Source organism: Macrobrachium nipponense, chromosome 2 (genome assembly GCF_015104395.2).
Source record: "Macrobrachium nipponense isolate FS-2020 chromosome 2, ASM1510439v2, whole genome shotgun sequence".
Lineage (NCBI taxonomy): Eukaryota > Metazoa > Arthropoda > Malacostraca > Decapoda > Palaemonidae > Macrobrachium > Macrobrachium nipponense.
Genome location: NC_087201.1, coordinates 83820204 through 83844440, shown reverse-complemented (window position 1 = coordinate 83844440; position 24237 = coordinate 83820204). Strand labels below are relative to the sequence as shown.

The 24237-nt window shown below is 41.2% G+C and overlaps 1 protein-coding gene across 1 annotated transcript in view; it reads right to left on the bottom strand.

The window, feature by feature from the left end:
• LOC135221241 (uridine-cytidine kinase-like 1) overlaps nt 1–19626 on the bottom strand; it is a 235076-nt gene extending 215450 nt beyond the window's left edge. Inside the window, exons 1-3 of the mRNA XM_064259056.1 lie at nt 19553–19626; nt 6606–6735; nt 3481–3574 (exon numbers count right to left, since the gene is read on the bottom strand). Coding sequence (XP_064115126.1) covers nt 3481–3574; nt 6606–6735; nt 19553–19626 — 298 coding nt within the window. The remainder of the gene's footprint in view (nt 1–3480; nt 3575–6605; nt 6736–19552) is intronic.
• Nucleotides 19627–24237: the final 4611 nt, after the last annotated feature.

Below are 24237 nucleotides of genomic sequence, written 5' to 3'. Positions count from 1 at the left end.
CCGAAGTGGAAAATTTTTTTTTTTTCAAAAAATCACAGCCGCTTCATTGTTTATCAAGATTAAGAGTTCATTTTGGCTCCTTTTTTTTGTCATTGCCTGAAGTTTAGTATGTAACATCAGAAATGAAACAAAATATCATTATCATATATAAATATTGGGATATAAGACAGTGCAAAAAAACATTTTCATATATAATTGTATACAAATAGTGCTGTGAGCAAAACGGTTAAAGCTAAAGAGTTAATTTTTTTTCGTTGTATTGTACACAAAACTGCGATCATTTTGGTATGTAAAACGATCAAGGCAACACAGAGAAAATATTATCACAAAATGATGCATGAATTCGTAATGCACAGACGTAATAAAAAGCTGTTTTCAAAAATTCACCATAAATCAAAATATTGTGCTAGAGACTTCCCGTTTGCTGCAAAATGAAGGTAATTGATTGAATATTACTAGTGTAGTCTTACAATTGCATCAAGACTGTAAGTTTTTGTGCTTACAATTGCAGTTTTCTAGACGTAATTTTGTAGCTTACAATTTGCATTTTTCGACCATCTCAAGTTAAAGTTGACCAAAGGACGAATTTTTTCTATTTATCATTATCTATATGAAAATATTTCAAAACTGATAAAAGCTACAACCATGGGTTGTTTTTAGATGTATTCTACATGAAATTGCGCACATTTTCATATATAAAACTTTATGTAACAGCTAATTTAAAATGGTCCATGCATTATGACAATCGGCGAAAAAATTTTATGAATTTTTCGGAAAGAGTTACCGCGCGGATGTAAGGAAAAAGTTTATTTCATAAATTCACCATAAATCGAAATATTGTGTTAGAGACTTCCAATTTGCTGCAAAATAAAGGTAAATGATTGAATATTGCTAGAATGTAATAGTTTTAGTTTACAATTGCGTTTTTTGACCATTTCGGTCGAGTCAAAGTTGACCAAAGGTTGAAATTTCTGCACCTATCGTTATTTATATGAAAATATTTCAAAACTGATAAAAGATACAACCATGGGTTGTTTTTAGATGTATTCTACATGAAATTGCGCACATTTTCATATATAAAACTTTATGTAACAGCTAATTAAAATGGTGCAAACATTACGACAATTGGACGAAAAAATTTCTGACTTTTTTCGGAGAGTTACTGCGCGGACATAAGGAAAATGTTTTTTTTTCATAAATTCACCATAAATCGAAATATTGTGTTGAGACTTCCAATTTGCTGCAAAAAATAAAGGAAATGATTGAATATTGCTAGAATGTAATAGTTTTACAATTGCGTTTTTTGCCATTCGGTCGTCAAGTTTGACCAAAGGTGAAATTTCTGTATCGTTTATTTATATGAATATTTCAAAACTTATAAAAGATACAACCCTGGGTTGTTTTTTTTAGATGTATTCTCATGAAATTGCACACATTTTTCATATACTTTATAACAGCTAATTTAAAATGGTGCAAACTTACGACAATTGGGACGAAAAAATTTCGTTTTTTTCGGAAGTTTTTACTGCGCGGACATAAGGAAAAAGTTTTTTTTTTTTTTTTTTTTTTTTTTTTTTTTTTTTTTTTTTTTCATAAATTCACCATAAATCGAAATTATTTTGCTAGAGACCCCAATCCATTGCAAAATAAAGGTAAATGATTGAATACTAGAATGTAGATTTTAGCTTAATTGCGTTTCTTTACCATTTCGGTCAAGTCAAACGTTGACCGAGGTTGATATTTTGGCACATCATTATTTATATGAAATATTTTCAAACTAATAAAAGCTAAAACCATGGGTTGTGTTTAGTTTGTATTCTACATAAAATTGTGCACATTTCCATATATAAACTTTATGTAACGGCTATTTTAAATGGTGCAAACATTACGACAATCGCACAAATAATTTATGATTTTTTCGGAAGAGTTACCGCGCAGACATAAGAAAAAGGCTTTTTTCATAAATTCACCATAAATCGAAATATTGTGCAAGAGACTTCCAATTTGTTGCAAAATGAAGTTTAATGATTGAATATTACTAGAATATAAGATTTTTAGCTTACAATTGCGTTTTTTCTCCCTTTTACCATTTCGGTAGTCCAAAGTTGACCTAAGGTTGAAATTTTGGCACTTATCGTTATATATATATGAAAATATTTCAAAACTGATAAAAGCTACAACCATGAGTTGTTTTTAATTGTATCTACATGAAATTGTGCACATATTCATATATAATACTAAATAAGTAAAGGCTAAACATAAAATGGTGCAAAAATTATGTCAAAGTGACGGAATAATTTCTGAGATGAGTAGCTGATGTTTTTTAGTGTGAGAAGAAAGAAATTCGCACTTGCACGGCTGGGTAACGATTGTAAACAAAACAACGCCTTGATCCGTGAGCTCCCAGCATCCCCCAAGGCGCGTGATTCAAAAGTTTTTGCCTCGTAGGCCTATAACTATTTTTCCGCGAATTTAAAAAAAACTTTTTTATATCGACGTACCATACGTCCGATCGGCACCCAACAGACAATTTATATTGACGTTTAAATACGTCCAATCGGCGTTAAAGGGTTAAAATGTTTAATACTAGTTTGTTTGAATTTGAAGAATACTTCTTATGATGTGGGTACAATGCATGAACTTCCATAGTTTATTACTGTTCCTATTTCATTTGTCTGTTGATTAGTCTAATTTCACTTCGAAACTAGCTTAAATGGGAAGTGAGCAATGAATAAACATAAATAGACTAATATTGTTTTATTGTTTTCATCCGAAAGCAGAATTTTATTTTGTTTTAATTTTTAAAATGAATTACATATATGATGCACAATTGTGAAAAGACACAATACTGTAGGCTTATTCTTATTGCACATTACTTTGCCATAATGAATATTTATTCTCGCTTTAAAAACTGACTTGCATATACGGTTTATAACCATGAATAGACATACATAGGTTTAATCTTTTAAAATAGTCTTTGGATTTTACTTGACCAAGTAGTCTCATTCATATAAATTCCAATGAAAATCTACAAGATATTCAAGAATGATTCTTCCATGTTCAGCATCCACTATGCACAATAATTTTTCCTCAGGGGAAAAATTGCAAAATTATAAATATGTACATTATATCATTCTTACATCCATATCAATTAATAAAAAGAAGCCAGTAAATCCAATTCATCACTAATTATGGCGTAAATACTTTTAAATTCAATATAGCCAAACACTCTACTCCTAAACTGGTACATACTCTATCTGTCCCGGGAAGGGAATGAACTGAACCAAAAAAATAGCTGCCTCCACAAATTATCATTGAAGTGTGCTTGCGCAGCAGTCTGGCTGGAGGCTCATTGATTGAGAAAGAGCTATTTGCTTAAGCACCTGCGCAGGCGAGAAAAACTGCATGCTGGTAACATTAAGTCTTGCCTTAGCATAACAATTTATTTCATAAAATTCTCTAACATAAGGAAACACCTACCTATGACAAAAGGCTCAATCAACTGTCCTTGACAATCATACCAAGGGGGCCGACCAGCAGTGTAGATAGTTCTACGTCGACCACGTAAGATAGGCTCCCATTATTCTTGTAGTCTGTGACTGAGAAGTTGTGTGCGCTGGCGTTCGGCCTCCGGAGATCTCACTGCACCTGAAATAATAACATATGGATATAACACAAAAGAAAAAATTCACCAATCTGACATTATATCATATTTGTGGTGGCTAAAAATACTGAAGTAATTAAAACAAAATCACTGACAAATTGAGCAGCTTCTTTTACATAAATTAAACAGCTTCTTTTACATATCTCTTAGCTCAGCATTATCTGACAGTAATAGGTTCAGCCACATACAGCAGCATAATAAATGCAGCGAATCTCACGCTGTGTGGAGTTTGCTGCAATATTTCAAGATAGGAAAACTCATCTCTTAGGATCTAAACTGACTTTTTCAAACAAAATTACTCTCTAAGAGCAAATACTACATAAACTCCTGCTCACTCACTATTTTCCACATATTTCAGGCAATTCAGCCAAGTATGATATAATCTCCTTATAATGCAACCTGTTTACATGAATAATAATCAAAAATAAAATTATCATGACTAAAAATTTTATTTTTGGAGGGGAGATGAAATGCTATTTCTTGGGCTAGCAATAGAAGAACAGAAAATGACATTTTTTAAAGTAAATTGTATTTTTCCTAACTATAAAACCTAAGGTTCTTTACAATAGGAATTGCTTTCGGCAAAGCTGGAACACGGCCGTTAAAACTCTTGAAGAAGGTGGTTAGGCAATAAATACTGTCCAGTAGGCAGGGAGACCAACCTGCCTAGATGCAAACTTTGCCTTTAAGGTCAAGTTTCAAATTGAGGGGTGGCATGAGGTGGGCATTAGTGTACCTTTTTTTTTTAACTTTAGTTTAACCAGACCACTGAGTTAATATTAACTCTCCTAGTGCTGGCCCAAAGGATTAGACATGCTATTTAAACTCTAATCTATACTAATTATTATCTAAAAAATAAATATTTGCTATCTGGAATATAAATTATCTAAAAAATAAATATTTACTATCTGGAGTATATTATAAATTACTATATATTATATTTTATCGTATAAATGATTAAATTTAAGGAATTTTAAAATATTAAAAAGTGAAAATTTGTCACTTTCAGATATATTTCTTTAAAAGAATACCTTCTAAATAATATGTCTCTTTGGATTCTATACTTTGGACAGATTTTAAAAATATGTTTTACTGTTATTTGTACATTACATATTTTGCACATAGGTATAGGGGCATGGGGGTTACTCATTAGGTAACCATGTGTCAGTTTAGTGTGACCAATTCTTAGACGTGTCAATATTACTGAATTCTTGTGGTATTTCTGATAGGATGATGGCCACGGGTCTACAGTTTCTTTTATTTCTCTTAATTTATTGTTAGGTTGGTTTTCCCTCCAGTTATTTTGCCATTTTTTATTTTTTTTTTTCTTAATCACCAATTTACTGTGTCTAATATATCTTCTAGTGGCAATAATTCTGCTGATGTTGGGAATGTTCTAGCCTCTTTTGCATAGGTGTCTGCTTTTTCATTGCCTTCTAATCCTATGTGAGATGGTATCCAACATAAAGTAACAGATATCTTTTGCCTTTCCATTTCATGTAATGTATGTCTAATTTCATTTATAATTTTGTTTTTTGGAGTATAAGAGCTTATTGCATTTATTGAACTTAGTGAATCGCTAAAGATGGTTACTTCATTAAACTGGTTTTCAGATATAGTTGTTAACGCTGTTTTTATTGCTAGTAATTCAGCAGTGAACACTGATGCTTGCTTTGTAAGGAGGCTTGGATCTTTATATTGTTTCCGTTAACAGCGAATCCAACTCCCATATCATCTTTGGAACCATCAGTATACTATATGTGATTATTATTGTGTATCTTGATATGTTCCAAAGCATATTGCTTCATAACAAGGGGATTATTCAATTTATTAATTGGTATTGTACACAATTTGCTACATATACGGGGAGCACTTATCAACCATGGAGGCATTATTTTGCTAAAATTGTAAAAATAAAATTTAATATTATAAAGGTCATTGTCATTAAATAATCTATTAGCTCTAACAGGGAAGGATGGGATAATATTTGTATTCCAGAAATAATCTGGATCTTTAAATAAATCTTTGGTTTTTGCTGGACTATTTACAATTTTTAAATCTCTGCACATCGTTGTTATTTTTGAATCTATAAGATGTGGCATTTCTCCACTTTCTACAATCAACGATTGGACTGGTGATGATTTGAATGCCCTCCAGTGGCTAAACGAAGCCCAAGATGATGCACTGGGTCTAGCATTTTGAGAGTACTCACTAGAGAAACTATAGTTGGACTGCCATACTCTATCGTTGGTAGAACTGTAGCCTTATAAAGTTTCAATAATGTTTCTCTATCAGCACCCATGAGTGTGGGCTAATTTTTTTTAAGATATATTTAAAGCTTTCGGGCATTAGTGTAAGGACCTCAGGTTTGTATAGTTAAGAAAAATACAATTTACTTTTAAAAAACTGTGATTTTCTTCCAGCACGATATACAAACATTTGGTCCTTTACAATAGGAAAAACTCACTTGTTGAGGGAGGAATCTAAATGAGTCTCTTGAATTGACTGGAGTTTGGCACACCTGGGCTACCCCTCCTGGTCGAAAGCGCGAGGAGTGCCCACCTCTGACAATTTGATTGAAGTATAAGAACTGCATGATCAAGAGCAAGAGTCAGACTTCTGGACCTTTTTTAATGAATGAGGCATTGTAAACTCATACAAAAAAGGCTGGAAGAGATAAAGAGTCAGGGGCATTAAAGCAAAGATCCGAGAAGTGTTTGCCTTACGCCAGTCTCTCCTTTCCTTCCTTTGCTAGATGAAGGACAGGATTGCTTCTATGATTCTTACTAGAAAAATACAAAGGAAGCTCAATGTATAGACTTACCACATCAGACGCCAGTCCAGCAAGTGTAGGTTCGAGTCCTATTCTTAACCCGAAGGAAGAGAAGTAGAAGAATGAGGAAGGAGGAGGAGAGGCCAGTCACTCTCAAATCCTTCTCACCTCTAGAACCACACAACTTAGGCGAGATGCAACTTGTCCTCTTAAAAGAGCCAGATAAGAAAACACAACTTGTTGTGCATCCACTACAGGTTCAAGGTGAAAAGGGTTCCAAAGACTTGTGGGTAAAGACCTGAAGGAAGAAAGATATAAATGTGGTCCTGATGAGGCCACATCTATCTTCAGTCAGATATATTCTTTGGAATGCAAGGAAAGGGCTAAGTCACTGGTATTGTGCACTCTGGGTGAAAGAGTACAGGTGATGTAACCGCCAACTGCAAGGAACCTCCTCCCGATCTTGTAAAACCAGGAGAAAGATGTGCCCCTAGACACTTCTCCCTTGGTGAGTCAGTACTGGAGAAAGGTTATTGACATCCACGTCAAGGATGTCGAGTCATCTGAAGGTACAGTAATGCTCAAATCTGATGTGACATGATTCTTTTTGTATTGTCCAGATTCTCAAGACTCAAAGTGACGTTGCCAAGTAGTGTTACATAAACTTTTTTTTTTTAATGTCATATATGTCAAAAGTTTGCAAATTCATAGCTAGCACTTTTCCTTATGGTTATATAAATATGATCCCTCTTTTGCATTGGTATAATTCATAATCTGTGAGATTTGAAATCACAATTTTTTAAAGAAAATTGTATTTTTCCCAACCATACAAACCTGAGGTCCATTTCATTAGGAATTACTTTCAGCTTAGGCTGGAATACGACTGTTGAATTCTTGAATAAGGTGGTTAGCAGTAATCACTGCTGGTAAGCGGGTAGCTACGCCTGCTTGTCCGGATGTAAACATCCACTTTGCCTTTTGGCCCAGGTTTCAGATTGAGGGGTGGCATGAGGTGGGAATAAAGTAAAGGACCTCAGGTTTGTATAGTTGGGAAAAATACAATTTACTTTCCAAAATTGTGAAGTTGGAACCCCTATAAAAACACTTAAAACCTCCTATATTTTAGTTAAAACTCAAGAAAAACCCAATAAAAATTTTTATACCTGGTTTCTTTAATAGTTTTATCACAAAAAGCACATTTTATAATGAAATAAATAAAAAATAAACAAGATTTGTGGATATTTCTCATAGAAAAATATTTCGAATAGGCAAATTTCCCACAAATAATGGGGGAAAATGTTCCAGAGAGAAAACCGTGAATGCGTGAGCCTGCAAATGTGTGAGGGGGGGTCCACTGTACAAACCCTCGGTCCTTTACATTAGGAAGACTCACTGATTGGTGGGAGGAATCTGAGTGAGCCTCTAGAACTGACTGGAGTTCAGCAAACCTGGGCTATTCCTCCTGGTCATAAGAGCGAGGAGGAGTGAGGAGTGCCCTGCCTCTGACAACTTGATTGGATTATAGGAGCCGCATGATCAAGAGTCCAGACTTCTGGACATTGCAAAATGAGTGAGGAATTGTAACTCATTCAAAAAAGAGCTGGGAAGAATATTTACAGTCGGAGACATTAATGCTAAATTCTGGGAAGGGTTTGCATTATATTGCCAGTCTCCTTCCTTCCCTTGCTAGAGGAAGAAGTGGGATTGCTTCTGAGATTCTGATAAAAAAAAAAAAAAAAAAAAAAACAAAAAAAAAAAAAAAAACTAGAAAGGAACTTGATATGCAAGCTTACAGCATCAAACGCCTGACCAGCAAGTGTAAATTTGAGTCCTATCTTCAACCTGAAGGAAGAGAAGTAGAAGGAAGAGGAGGGGAAGGTGGAGAGGCCAGTCAATCTAGCATCCTTTCTTACATCTAGAATCATACTCATAAGCGAGATGTAACTTGTCCTCTTGAAGACCAGGTAGCAAGACAAACACTTTTGAGCATCCACCACCGGTCCAAGGAAAGAAGGTTCCAAGGGTCCACCACTGGTCCAAGGAACTGTGGGCAGACCCAAAGAATGAAAGATATAAATTTGGTTGTAATGAGTGCATCTATCTTCCAGTCTGATATATTCTTTGCAGTATGAAAAGTAACAAGCCACTGGCACTGCTGCTCTTTGAGTGCATGTATCCAATTGCAGAGGGAGTTTTCTCATGATTTTGTAACTCAGAGGAAGTAGTGATGTTAGACACTTCTGCATTGGAAGTCAGCAGTGGATAAAAGGTACTGACACTCAATGAAGGGTGTCAATCCTTCATATGTACAGCAAACACACCTAGAGGACAAAGTAATGACTGATCTGGATCAACCAATACAAAGTCCAAAGCACACAAAAATCATGAAGAATTTGGATTCGTCAATAGATGCCCTATGATTACACATTCCAGACAGTCATGACATGACACCCGACTTTTGAAGGGTGATGTTGAAAACAAACCATGCAAATCGTCTATCTTCTTCGCCAACAATGTTGAGAAATTAGATGATGACTATCGCAAGGTATGCGCAGATTAGATGAGTCAAATGCCTTCTAGAGACTGAGGCCCCTGTGAAGGAAAGACAAAGAAGTTTCTCATCCATAGTTGAATCTCTGCTAAGTAGAAAAAAGGGATTTTGACGTAAGGAAAAATCTATTTCTGGGCGATTGGCTCGTGTCGCCAGCGAAATATCCTTTAATCTATTATTTCTAGGGTAAATGTACTAACACATACCAGAGAATAAATAAAATAAAGAAAAAAGGTCAGTATAACTGACTCGCTCTACCCTCCAGGAGGGTGTCGGTATGAACACTAGGCGAGTGAGACCACTACCACGAGCCAAATGCCAATAGAAATCTCCCACTACAAAAACCCACTCAAGAGGGGAGCCGACCCACAGAGTGAGGCAGCTCGTACTACTACTACTCCATCCCATGCTGCCGACTGCTGCGCCTCTGGTGGCCATCCTGAAGTTAGCAGACAATCTTGGGCGAAGGGATGGGTAGGGTGGGATTTCGCTGGCGACACGAGCAATCGCCCAGAAATAGATTTTCCTTACGTCAAAATCCCTTTTCTGGGCTCAGCTCGTGTCGCTGCGCGAAATCGTACAGAGAAATAGCACAAGATTGTAAACAAAAGTAATAAATAAAATAAATCAGAATAGGTCTCAAATAAAAGATAAAATAAAATATAAAGGGAATATATGCTAAAAAGATATATATACACAGTGATATAAAATTGAGAAATATGCTTAAATTACCCTTAAATCTAATCATGTTGTTAACATAAGGTATTTACATATATACAGGTAAAATGACTTACATGTATCAAATGATATCTGTGTAACAGCATGTATCACAAGTATAATACAATTAATATAAACAGGTAAACAAAACAATCAACAATAATAATATATAAAATGGAATGTATATGACTTAATATACAAAAACCCGTAACCATTATAATACGATGTATCCCCTAGCATAAAAATAAGGGGGTAACATCCATGAGATCAATGTTTATAATCATCTGTGAGTGTCCCTAGCCAAACAATAAGGGGCACCCACTACACCATCATAAAAGCAGCTAAGACACAAGGTGAATGCAAATGAACAAGGCAGGAATAGACGAACTGTTGGGTGAGGCAGGTAGAAAGGAGGACTGAATCTTCTACTACAAATTAGCTAGAGTCAGGGGAAACTATGTTACCCGCTGCTACTGCTGGGAATTTCAGAGCTTCCAAGGACTTAAGGTAGTGACGTTTTGAACACTGTCGGCGATTTCCATCCGGTATACTTTTTCAACTCATCGAAGTTCATATGTTGGAAATAATTAATTGAGGTGGCTACTGCCCTGACATCATGTGCTTTCGGGAAAGAGTCAGGATTGGCTTGCTTAATAAAGTACAGGATTTGCTGCCTGATGCCTTTAATGGATAAAGTTCCACCTTTTTCCCTCTTAAAGAGGGGACCCGATGAGGATGAGGAGGTCCTGGACAGAAAGGCTCGTAAGGTTGAAACTGGGCAAAGGATACATCTTGTGGAAGGGGTAGTACCTTCCAAGGTTCCCACCTCATCAAAGGATCTTCATTCTTTGCTAAAAAGCTACGTCCGGAGAAAGTAGACTTCCCCGTGAAAGGGAGGAATTGAATATGATCCGGATCCCTGGATAAAGCGACAGTTCTGAAATTCTTGCTCCTGAAGCTAAGCTTAATAAAATAAGGGTTTTTCTTAAGAGCATTATAAAACGAGCATGTGTCATTATCGGTTTTCGGAAGCCAGTTTTAGAACATCGTTTAAGAACCATGAAACTGACGTAGGTCTTACAGAAGGCCTAAGTCTAGCACATGCCTTAGGAATAGACGAGAAGTAGGAATCCGTCAAGTCTATGTTGAATCCAAATTGAAATATCTTTTTCAAAGCTGACTTGTTTGTCGTAATCGTGCTAGCTGCTAAACCTTTTTCAAATAAGGATCTGAAAACGGATATAGCTGAATTAACTGTCATGATTCTAATATCTGATTCTCTCAGGAAGATTGCTAACTTTTTGACAGCAGCATCATACTGTCTCAAAGTTGAATCCCTTTTATCGGATTCTAAGAAGAGAATATTCTGAGGGTCAATATTCGCATCTCTTTTTGCCGCAAACTTCATGAAAATCCATAAAGTTAGGGTTTTGAGAATCCCTGAGGAAGCGAACACAGTCTTCGTTTGTACTGACTGGGAGAGCTTGGGACTGGGGATCCGAAGAGGACGAAGGCCCAGCTCCAAAATTAGAGGATACCAGTTGCTCTTCGGCCAGTCTGGGGCTACTAGAGCCACTTGACCCTTGAATGTCCTGAGTTTGTTCAATACTTTCATGAGAAGATTCACTGGAGGGAAGACATAAATCTTCTCCCAGTTGTTCCAGTCTAGAGCCAGGGCGTCCGTGGCATAGGCCAGAGGGTCCAGGTTGGGCTACATACACGGTAGTTTGTGGTTCGCTTGGGATGCGAAGAGATCCACCTGTAGCCCTGGGACTCTCTGAAGGATCATTGGAACGACTGTTGTCCAGTGACCATTCGACTCTAGGGGCACTGATCGGGATAGGGCGTCTGCTATGACGTTTCTCACTCCAGCTATGTGAGTGGAGGAAAGATGCCAACTGAACTTGTCTGCCAGGGAGAAGATGGCTATCATGACGTGATTTAGATGACGTGACTTGGAGCCTCCTCTGTTTATACAATGTACTACCACTGCGCTGTCCAGGACTAGCTTTATGTGGGAGTACTTTGGTGGGCGCAACCTTTTTAGAGTCAAGAACACTGCATTGCCTCCAGTACGTTTATATGGAAACTGACGGAACTGAGGTGACCAAGTCCCTTGAACCTCTTTGACCTGGGAATACCCTCCCCAGCCGCTTAAGGACGCGTCTGGTGGATGGTGATCCCTGGTGGAGGGAACTGAAGGGGTACTGACATTGACAAATTCTTGACTCTCGCCCACGGCCGAAGACGATTCTTTAGAATCAGAGGCACTGAGGATAGTTTGTCCCTGGACCTGACATTTGCTCGCGAGCGCCAGATTCTGGTTAGGTCTTTCAGTTTGGCTTTCATTAAGACGTTCGTCACTGATGCAAACTGGAGAGAACCCAGGATCCTTTCCTGAGCTCTCCTTGACGCTAGTTTGTGACTTAGAAATTGCTTGACTGACTTCGCTATTTCTTTCCTTTTGGTGGATGGAATCGACAGAGTGTGGGAGGATAGATTCCATTGAATGCCCAGCCACTGAAAGTTTGACTCTGGAGTGAGTCTTGATTTGGTCCTGTTTATCTTGAAGCCTAGATATTCCAGGAACTGAATCACTTTCCGTGTAGCTCTGTTGCATTCCTCGACTGTTGGGGCCCAGATCAACCAATCGTCGAGATACGCTACTACCATAATCCCTTGTGATCTGAGGTTGTTGCACTACCACTTCCGCTAGCTTCGTGACACTCTGGGTGCCACGTTGAGTCCGAATGGAACTACCTTGAAGGAGAATGTCTGGTCTCCTATCTTGAAACCCACCAGATACGGACGGAAGTGTCTTGCAATAGGGATATGATAGTAGGCGTCTGTAAGATCGATAGAGGTGGTGACGGCCCACGGGGAAGTAAGGTCCGCACCTGTGAGATTGTGAGCATCTTGAACTTGTCGCAGCGGATGGCTAAGTTTAAGCGGGACAAGTCTAAGATTACCCTTCTGTGAGCCTTTCTTTGCTTTGGCACGCTGAACAAGCGACCTTGAAATTTTAATCTCTTGACTCTCGCTATAGCTCCTTTCTGAAGGAGGTCCTCCGCGTACTCTGACAATTCTTTGGAAGAAGTTGACGGAAAGGTCTGGCTGGAGGTGGGTTCGTCAACCAGCTCCAACCCAGACCTTTTGACACTATGCTCTGAGCCCATTGGCTGAAGTTCCACCGGTGGCGAAAGTGAAACAGCCTCCCTCCTACCTGAAGTTCTTCATTGGTTCTGGTAACCGCCTCGGCCTCCTCTGAAGTGCTTTCCCCTATTAAAGGGGCCTCCCGATCCTCTCCCACGAAAGGACCGCTTACCTCTGCCTGCCTACCCTTGACCCGCGGTCATACTTCTGTGAAGCTTGACTCTCGAAGGCTTGATTGTAAGCTGGAGAGATGGCGTAAGAGGTGGAGGGCTGAGGCTGAGGGGATACACATAAATTGGCTGTGATTGACCTTTAGAAGTGGAAGGTTGGGCTGTCTGCACTAACGGCACCGCTGGAACTTGTTGAGGAAAGCGTGGTTGCTTTTTCTGGTAAGGTTGGAAACGCCTGGGTTTCCTCTGTCCCTTACCTTTAGCTGTCAGGTCTTGCCTCCTCTTAGCCGTAAGGCCCCAACGGTCCTTAAGGCTCTGGTTCAACCTCGTAGCCTCTGACTGGACTTCCTTTACCATAGCTTCTGGGAAGAGATCTGCTCCCCAGATGTTAGACGAGAGTAACCTATTCGGCTCATGCCGAATGGTTGCCTCTTGTAGGACATGCTTCCTACAATTCGTTCTAGCAGTGGCAAACTCAAACATATCTGACTGTACCGTTTGAGTCAGGGATTTGGTCATGAGCTTAAAAATCGGTTCTGATCCATAGGCCATGGTTGCTACCTCAGACATAGCCATAGAGTTGATTGATCTGGCTAGTCGCGATTTTGCGTCAAATTCAGCCTGAATAAGGCTATCTGGGAGCCTGGGTAGCTTTTCACCAAACTGCTCCATAGCACAGTCCGGTTTGAGTTTGCCAGCTGAGAATGTGTTCGGCAAGTCTTCCCACAATTCTCCAACTGAGGGGAGTAACGGAGATGTGGATGCTTCCTTCAACTGAGGTATAGGTTCCCCCTTCTGGGCCGCTGGGATGGTCGACCTCGCGATCTTGGTTAGGAACGGGAGCGGGGTACTCTCATCCATTGTGAAAATGGTAAAGGGACTCTTAAACGGTTGTATCTTGGTATTAGAACAATCCATGTCCTCTAAACACCTGAGCCATTCTCTCTGAGCCTGGTCTCGTGAATAGAGGACTGTCTCCTTTGGTACCCTATCGTCCCGAACCATAGCCGAAGGCGTGAGCCTTGCGTAGCCTATGAACGGAGGCTGGAGGTCTTCCGGGTAGAACTCGAAGTCCTCTATTCTTCGAGTCCCAAATTCCGGTATAGAGATGAGACCGTCCTGGAAGGGGGCTGTATGACGCTACTCTCATGGTTGTTCATAGAGAACGGAGGTAGTGAGTCATACGGAGGAAGCTGAGTTCCACTTGTGTTGGAAAGTGGAGGAGAGGCTAGAGGAGCTTCTCTCAGCCCGGCTATAATGGAGTCTTGGGAAGTAATCCTATCCGACAAACGAGAGATCATTTGTTCCATGCTACTCTTTAGGGACCCAACCAGGTCGCCCACCTGTTGCAACAGGCCAGCATTGGAGTTCCAAAGCCGGAGCTGCTGCGGAGGTGGAGGGAGGCTCTGAATCGGAACCAATGGTAGCGGAACTGGTGGACTCTGCCGGAGTGCGAGATCTCTCTCTGGAGGATTTACTCCTTGAGGACTTAGAGCCGGAGCTAGAAGCTTTAGACCTATCTGCTCCGGGATTCCCAGCCGGAGACTTACGGGAGGAGGATGAAGCCGAGGTCGTCTTCTTAGACGACGATGACGTCTTAGTCAAGGTCATCACTTTACTCTTGACCTAAGGTCTAACCGAAGCGTCAGGAGGATATAATTCGTCACCCGTAAAGCCTTGGAAGGATGGAGAGGTTGCAGGGTAGAAGAAACAGTTACGCCCAAGGGTGACCCTTGGGTGTCCACCTTACCTACCTCGACCAACAGGTCGTCTATACCTACCATAGGTTCAACATTAATATCCAGGGTCGCGACGTCCGTAGAGATATCCTGGTCTTGATCAGTTAATGAGGCAGCCAGCTGTTGTTGGATGAAGGCGATAGTCGGGGCCGCCTCTACCGGGTCGACGTATCCTGTCGCCTTGCCTCCGGGGAAGATTAATAATGCCAACCGCTTCTCGAGGATGTAGGGCTGTCCCTTGGCGGCGTTCTTCCCAAAACCGCCGACCCAGGCCCGCAGGGTAGCCAGTGCGGTATCCCTTACTGCCGGCGCCTGGAAGAGAGGGCGTAGTTTAGATTTAAGAATCACTTAAAACTAAAACTTAAGTATAACTTAAACTAGATGCTTAAGTTAAAGTAAATGATGAAAACTTAAGCACTAAAATAGAAGCGGAGCAGCTACTGGAGATGGAATACTTACCCCTTCCAAAAGCTGGCTCACCAGATCGTAACATATGGTACACGTCTCATGGTACCAGACCTGGATGTCCCCGTGCGGAGTCGCGCATGGAGCATGGGACCGGCAAACTTCGTGTCCACATGGGTCCTGAAGTGTGGCGGAACATCCCGTATGCTCACAGTTGGTGGCCTGTAAGTGGGAAGACACATGAGTATCTTAAAAAGCATCACTTACAGACTAAAGGCAGAAGAACTCCGTTGCATGCCGGAGCTCGGAAAAAATTTGGGCATAAACCCCTCCCTGCATCGCCTGAATAGGCTATAATCCCGGAGAGATCCGGTAAGACATGTAAGGGAGGGGGGGAGTGGTTTAAGGTACTTAAGATAAACTTATAGATAACTTAAACCTAAACACAAACGAACCGGACTAGGTCCAGTGCGTAGCGGAGTGTAGTAACTCAGCAATACGGTAAGGTTAGCAGTGACCCACTGTATGTTCCGGTCCACTCTGCTGGGTGGACTAACATCTTTCCGCTGGATACCAGGACTCCGATCAGGAAGGAGCCCTCCCCCAGTAAGTTAAGGTGGGAAAGGGCGAGAAGACATACAGGCTCGAGCTAGCCCGGAGCGACAAGGTAGCAAACGGAGGGGGGGAAAGGCCAGTACCTCATACGTACCACCGGCCGGACCGAGAAGCCGGAGAGGTCGAGACCAGTCTGGGTCTGTCCGACTCCCTAGCCCCTCCGCCTGAGGGGAGAGAGGGAGCAGGCTCGGGTATGCGGAGCGAGCATGGCAGACCGACCCACCCCCGCCCGACTCTATGGAAGAGCGGAGGGGGGGTGGGGGAAGGGTGACTGGGCAGGCGTCTGGCTGTCCCCGCGATCACGGTAGTGACCACGAGGCGGTAAGACCAAAATACGGCAACTAAGCCTAGGACAACCAACTGATCAGAGAGATGCTATCGGGAAGCAACTGAACTGATGAGCGTTAGTATAGGCTCAATGAGCCAGGACCTAGGCTAAGCCAGACGCCTAACTAACCTAACTATAACAAATACATAGTATATAAATAAAAAAAATGAAAGAAAGAAAGCAATAAAGCAGGAGAAAAAAAATCCAGGAGTGTACGACTAACCGAAGGCAAGTCTACCACTCAAAGCTATCAGAGGCCGATAACTAAGAACCTGGACTAGGGTCTGGATAGAAAAGCCTACATAAGGTAAAATACATGCATGCATGACAAACCTGAGTAGACCTACCACCCTAAGAAAGCGGATAATAATATAGAGCGTACATAAATAAGGGGATGTTCTAGGTATGGGAGACCAAGAACGAACCCACCACGAGGCAGAACCATGCTGCCATGCTTCCGACCCCGAGATCGTATTTATACCTAAAAAACGGCAAATACTGTCTCAGGGCCGGAAAAAACCAACTAACCGTAAATACTGAGTACTTAACTTAGCTGCTGCGATAGCTGCACGCTCCATTATAGATAAATCCAATGAAAGGGCACAAAAAACACAGAGAGAAAAATAACACGTGTGACTCGTGTGCGCTAACTGAAAAGGATGGCCACCAGGAGGCCGCAGCAGTCGGCAGCATGGGATGGAGTAGTAGTAGTACGAGCTGGCTCACTCTGTGGGTCGGCTCCCCTCTTGGAGGGTTTTTGTAGTGGGAGATTTTCTATTGGCTTGGCTCGTGGTAGTGGTCTCACTCGCCTAGTGTTCATACCGACACCTCCATGGAGGGTGAGCGAGTCAGTTATACTGACCTTTTTCTTTATTTTATTTATTCTCTGGTATGTTAGTACATTTACCCTAGAAATAATAGATTAAAGGATATTTCGCGCAGCGACACGAGCTGAGCCCAGAAATATACTTAGTGAATGACTAACGTGAATGTGGACTAAATCTTCACAGTTGAATCAGAGAGAAGTAAACTCTCACGATTCTGATCACAGAGAAAGTCGCGTCGATGACACCAACCAGTGTAATGGCTCTAATTCCTGGTGTTTTACAAAGAACTGAAAAAGTTATTTCACTATTTCATGGCTGCTCAGCAAGAAAGTAGGTGCAAGAAAGTAGGTGCTTGCAATAAGGGCAGAGTCTTTCAGTAATGAAAACACAGGGATTGTACTGGTTAGATCAAGGAGGAACTTTTCTATCTATTCTGGAAGCAGATCTAGTCAGTAGGGGAACAGGCAAAGTCTTCTGTTATTCATTTTCAATTCGGGGTGAACAAAGAATGATTTCAACACCTTAAAAATTAGAAAATGATATCAGAAAACAAATCTCAAATTTCTGGAGAAAATCATTCTAAATCATCGCAGCGGCAAATGGGGCTAGTGCGATAGAACAGAAGACTACAGACTTCTGTTATACTGTGGTGTAAACTTTGCTCGACTCCTTATACTATGTTGCCTGGTAGCACATTCCATGTTGGAATGCGTTTGGCTAGAACCATCAAGCGCAAAAAAAGATACAGATACACTCAAGCATCTGCATTTCAACTGAAATTAGAGGAAAAGAAACCCTCTTGTTCAGTGATAATGCAAATGTTGTGGTATTGTTGGCAAATAATACCACCAATCATCTTAAAATCAAAACCAGAAACTCTTGGGAGGCCTGAAAGGCTGTCCTCAGTTTCAGGTTAATTAAGAGAAGGTGCTATTCTTCTCGGTCACATACCAAAAGAATTAACATAAATATGCGCCTATTACTCGGACAGTGCAACTGATAAAAGAGACATGTTGCGAGGAGTGCATAATTACTAATATATTCATAGGTTCCTGTGAATTGCGCTCCAGCCTAATTCTTCTTTATTCGAAAGCAACAATAAGGACTGGAAGCAGACATGAAATAGTGGAATAACTTTTTCAGTTCTTTGTAAAACAACCAGGAATTAGAGCCATTACACTGGTTGGTGTCATCGACGCGACTTTCTCTGTGATCAGAATCGTGAGAGTTTACTTCTCTCTGATTCAACTGTGAAGATGTAGTCCACATTCACGTTAGTCATTCACTAAGTAGTATTTTTCTACTTAGCAGAGATTCAACTATGGATGAGAAACTTCTTTGTCTTTCCTTCGCAGGGGCCTCAGTCTCTAGAAGGCATTTGACTCATCTAATCTGCGCATACCTTGCGATAGTCATCATCTAATTTCTCAACATTGTTGGCGAAGAAGAATAGACGATTTGCATGGTTTGTTTTCAACATCACCCTTCAAAAGTCGGGTGTCATGTCATGACTGTCTGGAATGTGTAATCATTGGGCATCTATTGACGAATCCAAATTCTTCATGATTTTGTGTGCTTTGGACTTTGTATTGGTTGATCCAGATCAGTCATTACTTTGTCCTCTAGGTGTGTTTGCTGTACATGTGAAGGATTGACACCCTTCATTGAGTGTCAGTACCTTTATCCACATCTGCTGACTTCCAATGCAGAAGTGTCTAACATCACTACTTCCTCTGAGTTACAAAATCATCCCTCAAACACCAACACCACACACCCCCTCCTCTATCTTCATCTAATAAGCTAGCAAAAGGATGAAAGAGAAGAGGAAAAATACCTGAAGAAAGCAAAGGACAAACCTCTAAAGCTCCCCTTGGTAATTCCCAAACGGCGTAATCCCCGCATAATTTGCAAATGAATAACGTTGTCTCACCCTGAGGTTAAAGGGTGAAAATATGCGATAAGTGAGTTGGCACAACCTTGCCGCTAACCCTCAACAACTAAAAAACAGAAAGGCGACTAGCAAGGCTATCACAGAAAGTGGGTTTGTATATTAATTATTAAAGTCAATTAATTATTAACACCAAACACAAATATATATATATATATATATATATATATATATATATAGTATATATATATATATATATATATATAGATATATATATATATATATATATATATATATATATATATATATATATATATATATATATATATATATATATATATATATATATATACTATATACAGTGGGCACCCTGTATTCACGTTCTCCAGATTCATGGACTCACACATTAGCAGATTTTTTTTTGGAACCTATCTAAAAATTATTCGTAGGAGTACTCGCCCATTCACAGGGTTGTCTGTGGAACATATCTATAATTATTTGCAGTCCCCTCACTAGTATTCACAGATGCAAATTTTTTTGCATACAGGGATGAATATTCAGAATTTTCATGTTATTTACTGTATATGAGTACATCATAATATGAAATCATATGGCACTTACTTGTGATTAAAGTTGATTATAGATGACGATGATGATATCATAGCCGTACAGCCTGATGAATGATGATTAAGATAGACTGCACAGCAAAGTAGAGGACTTACACATCCTCTGAGGTGCATCCGTCCCCACTTATTCCAGAGGCACTTTGTACAGGGATTTCAGGAGGCACCACCATCTTGAGGTAATTGTACAATTGTACAAACAGGTCAAGATAGGGCTTCACTATTTCATTTATAGTATTGACAAAAATTGTGGCCCTTTCTTTATTTTTATCCCATACCTTGACTGTTGTCTGTACCTCCCTGACATCCCTGATCAAACTGTAGACTGATTGATTGATTGATTGATTGATACTATATTAATCTAGCATCGTGACAACTAGGTCATTGATGCCGAACTATATATAAAAAGACCCTATAAATTTTAATAATAATAATCAAACAGAATTATTTTAAAAATATGCGAATGTGAAATGTCCTTCACTAACTGAGAAGGGAAAACTGCCCTCTTCTTTAAAATTCCCGCACCAAAGAGGGAGGAGACCTCTGCCGAACCATCCTGAACTGCTTTGTCTATGCATGTAAGTATGCTATGCATAGCTTCTGGGTTTAGGCCTTCCGCTTCATGGGACTTTTTGGCCAAAACCCCAAGGGACCAATCCAGGAAATTAAAAACCTCCAAGACGTGGAAAAGCCCCTTGAGGAGGTGGTCCATTTCTGAAAGGCCCCATGTTGCTCGGGCCGAGTTCAAAGCGTGCCTTCTCGAGGAGTCTACGAGACTCGAGAAGTCCGATTCAGCCGAAGTAGGCAGAGATAATCCCATATTTTCTCCAGTCTCATACTAAATGCCTCTTCTACCCATTAGTTTGGCAGGAGGCATACAAAAGACCGTCCTCCCTAGTTCCTTTTTAGTCTTAATCCAGGAATCTAGAGACTGTAGGGCCCTCTTCATCGATATGGCCGGTTTCATCTTAAGGAAGGACGAAGACTTGAGAGATTTAGCGCTCGAAAATAGAGAGTGCGGAGAAGGAGGAGCAGCTGGAGTCAAAGAATCTCCATATTCTTCCAGAAGGAGAGAAGTAAGAACTTTATAGTTCGACAGTCCTTCTTTGTTAGTCACCTCATCTTCCGATACGTCCTCTACACCTCATCTTCCGATACGTCCTCTAAGTCGAGAGGATCGGAAGGAGAAAGCTCCCTTCTTTCGTCTGTCTCTTCCTTGGACTTTTTCCTTTCCGTCGATGAAGAACTTCTAACAGGCGAGGGACTAAGAGCTATTGTCTCCCTACACCTGTCCTTAGGAGAATCTTGAATAATTGGCGCCTGGCGCCTATCAGGCTCTTCGCGTATAGTAGGCGCCTGGCGCTTGGCAGGCGTCTCACACTTGTTTGTTTCTTCTATCCTAGCTGGCGCCTGGTTGGCTTTTGGCGCCTGGAATGATCTCGGGAATAATCCTGGCTGGCTCATCCCTTCCTGTGAGGACTTCATTGTCATCATAATCCTCACTGTCAGGTGTTCTCTGGCGCCTGGCAGGCGCTTCTTCCTCTTCTACCTCTCGCCTGCCTGGTGCTTCGCTCCCCCCAGAGATGGCCGCCTGTGCGACAACTCCCCTGGAAGGCTCGTTGCACCTGACAGGAGATAGGTGTCTAGATCTTTTGACAAGAAGCTTGTCCTTTCTACGAGGAGGCTCCTTGGAAAGGACTCCTACCAACGACGCTAGCTGCTCTTGCATGTTCATCAGTATCTTCTTGGTAGAAGACTCCCTTTCTTCTTCAAAAGCAGGAGAGGGAGATCTGGAAGGCGCTTGAGGCTCCCTTACAGGAAAGGGAGTTAACTCCTTTCTAGCTCTCTTGATGACCGAAGGCGCTTCTTCTTCGGAAAAGCGCTCGGGGCTAGAGTTAAACTCAGGCTCTTTCCAGTTCCTCTTTAATGGACGGGAAAGATCCGTATCCTTCCACCCTCGTTTCGGTGAGGGAGATCCCGAAGAAGAAAAACACTCGTGTAGGACGCTTTTTCTGTAGCGATCCCTGGCAGTCTGAGATGTAACAGATTCTGCCAAAGGGACGCCTGATCGGTGGGGATTCTCCACAACCTCCGTACGGCTTTCGACTTTCCTTCTCCTCTGGGCCAGGGAGCTTGGAATAGGTCTAGACCTGGGAGCGTCGCAGAGCCGACCAGACGCCCCCTCCACTACACTGGGGACACTTACATCACTGGAAATATCACCTTCACTTTGCTTACCTTCTAATGCCGCCATTTTATCTTGCATTTTTTTAAGGGAAGCCTTGAGTTCTGCAATTTCAGAAGCCGAATCAGTAGGATTAGCAACCTGTGATCGGCCTGATAAAGATGGAGAATAATAATGAGTAGAAGAAGCTACAGAACTAGACAAGGGTTCGTTAGATCTAGATCTACTAAGGCTTTTATAAGCCGCCTTCCTCTCTCTATCCCTCTCTAACTTCTTCAAGTAAGAAGTTAGAGTCTTCCATTCCTGAGCACTCAACCTTTCACACTCATTACATGTGTTATCTAAAGAACACTCAACAACTCTACATCCTCGGCATGCAGTGAGGATCTACCGAAGCCTTCGGAATCCTCACCTACCAGCCTTCATTCACACACACTCTGAAACCAACACTTGAGTCAGACATATCCAAGAAAAATCCAAAGCCAAGTCCAAAAACAATTCCACGATAGCAAATGCCAAACAACGATCCAAGTACGTCACCAAAAATCGGTCGAAAGAAGATCAAAAGCGTTGAAAAAACAACAATGTTGACACCACCGGCGACAGAGAAAATCTGATAGAAAACGGGAATGGTTCCTAGCCCTGCCACCCAGAGCAGGGCGGTAGATCACCTGACCTACCTGTAGCGAGTGCCGCGAAATTTGAATTTCTGTCGGGGACGACGGAGTCTATAGCTAAGTATATATCTGACAGGGAAATTGAATGTATGAAAACAAACAAACAAACAAACGGGCTAGTAGTAGGGGTTCCCCCTCACATGGGGGGGGAACAAGTCCCCCCCCCGAACAAACGGAAGACCCCGAGTACAATTGGATGTCGGGGCATCCCGCCCCCTCCTCTCCGCTCGACAGATCGGGCGAAGAGAAGGAACGAGAAACCTGCCCCTCCCCAGGGGAAGGAGCCATACGCAAGAGCTGGGATGGCGGCAGGAAGGAAGACGACGTGTCTGTGACCAAGGGCGTCGCCCATGTCCCTCCGAAAGACTCCCTGGGAGGCTTACATCTCTTCCTCCTACCCTCAAAAAGCACCCACTGCTCCTCCGACCAATTATTACACACAACGCAGGGCTCGGCCCAAGAGCATTCGCGCCCTTGGCACCAAGCACATAATTCATGAGGATCAACCTCTGGAAAAGAGCGGAAGGCCCCACACTTACGGCCCTCCACACCAGGGCAAAGTCTGCGGCTGATGGGGGGGCATGGGGACGTCTCCAGCTCACGAGAATGTGTAATAATGAAATAATAATAAAATACAAAGCACACGTACTTACAGTATTTTATTAAACACACAAAGCAAACCAAATTTGAAGATACAAAGCGTACGACGAGAGCGGGCAGAGAGCGAACAACACGTCTGTCTCTGTCGGCGGCTGAAAGCAAAGTGGTTCTTCACCTCCCAGTCGCGTGTGCGCGCACTGTCGGACAAGCGGTTAACTACCGTACTCCCTTGTTCGAAGCTTACGACCGTTCCAGCTGCCGCTAGTTACCTTCCTATTGTATTCGTATCGGAACAATTGTATTTTCCCAACTATACAAACCTGAGGTCCTTTACATGTATGCCCACCTCATGCCACCCCTCAATCTGAACCTGGGCTGAAGGCAAAGTGGAGTGTTTACATCCGGGCAGGCTAGCCTGCCCCACGGTAGTTACTGCCTAACCATCTTGTTCAAGTTTCAACGGCCGTAATTCCAGCTACGCCATAAGTAATTCCTTATGTAAAGGACTTCAGGTTTGTATAGTTGGGAAAAATACAATTTACTTCAAATTGTGATATTAATAACCATAAAATGTAAGATTTACTTTAAAACAGTATCAATAATATTTTAAAGATTGATATGATCTGTAATGGGATAATATTTAAATATATATTTGATAGGATGGTCTTTTTAGAGATACTTTGTTGTTTCCACGTTCAGGATAGGAGTTTATAAGCATTTTAGAGGGGGTTCCAAACATTCATGGATTCTATCTATTTGTGGGGGGGTCTGGTAAGCATCCCAGTGAATACAGGGGGATTGTATATTCATTCAAAATAATAAAAGAAAGATACCATCGGGAAAATTGTAATTAACGGCTAGTCAGCAAGAGCTCACAAACATATGTCTTCATTGGAAGACGGCTGAAAGCAAAGTGGAGTGTTTACATCTGGGCAGGTGGGTCTACCCGCCTACCAGACAGTGGTTACTGCCTCACCAACTTGTTCAAGAATTTACTGGCCATATTCCAGCCTTTGCTGAACGTAATACCTAATGTAAAGGACCAAGGGTTTGTATATTGTGTGGGAAGAAATTCTAATAAATCAAAAGCAAATACAAAATATATAAGAAAAGGACTTACAAGAATAAAGTAGTCAACTGGATGACAAAGTACAGTATGTATGACATTAAATCCTTATTACTATCTGTGTGTACTTTACAATCAAAGGAAAGTGTAAAATAAATAGTTATGGGAAACGAACATGAATAAATAATTTCATGATTAAGTCTTAATAATCATTCAACTTCTCCAAATGAGTATTTATACATGGAGGACTACCTTG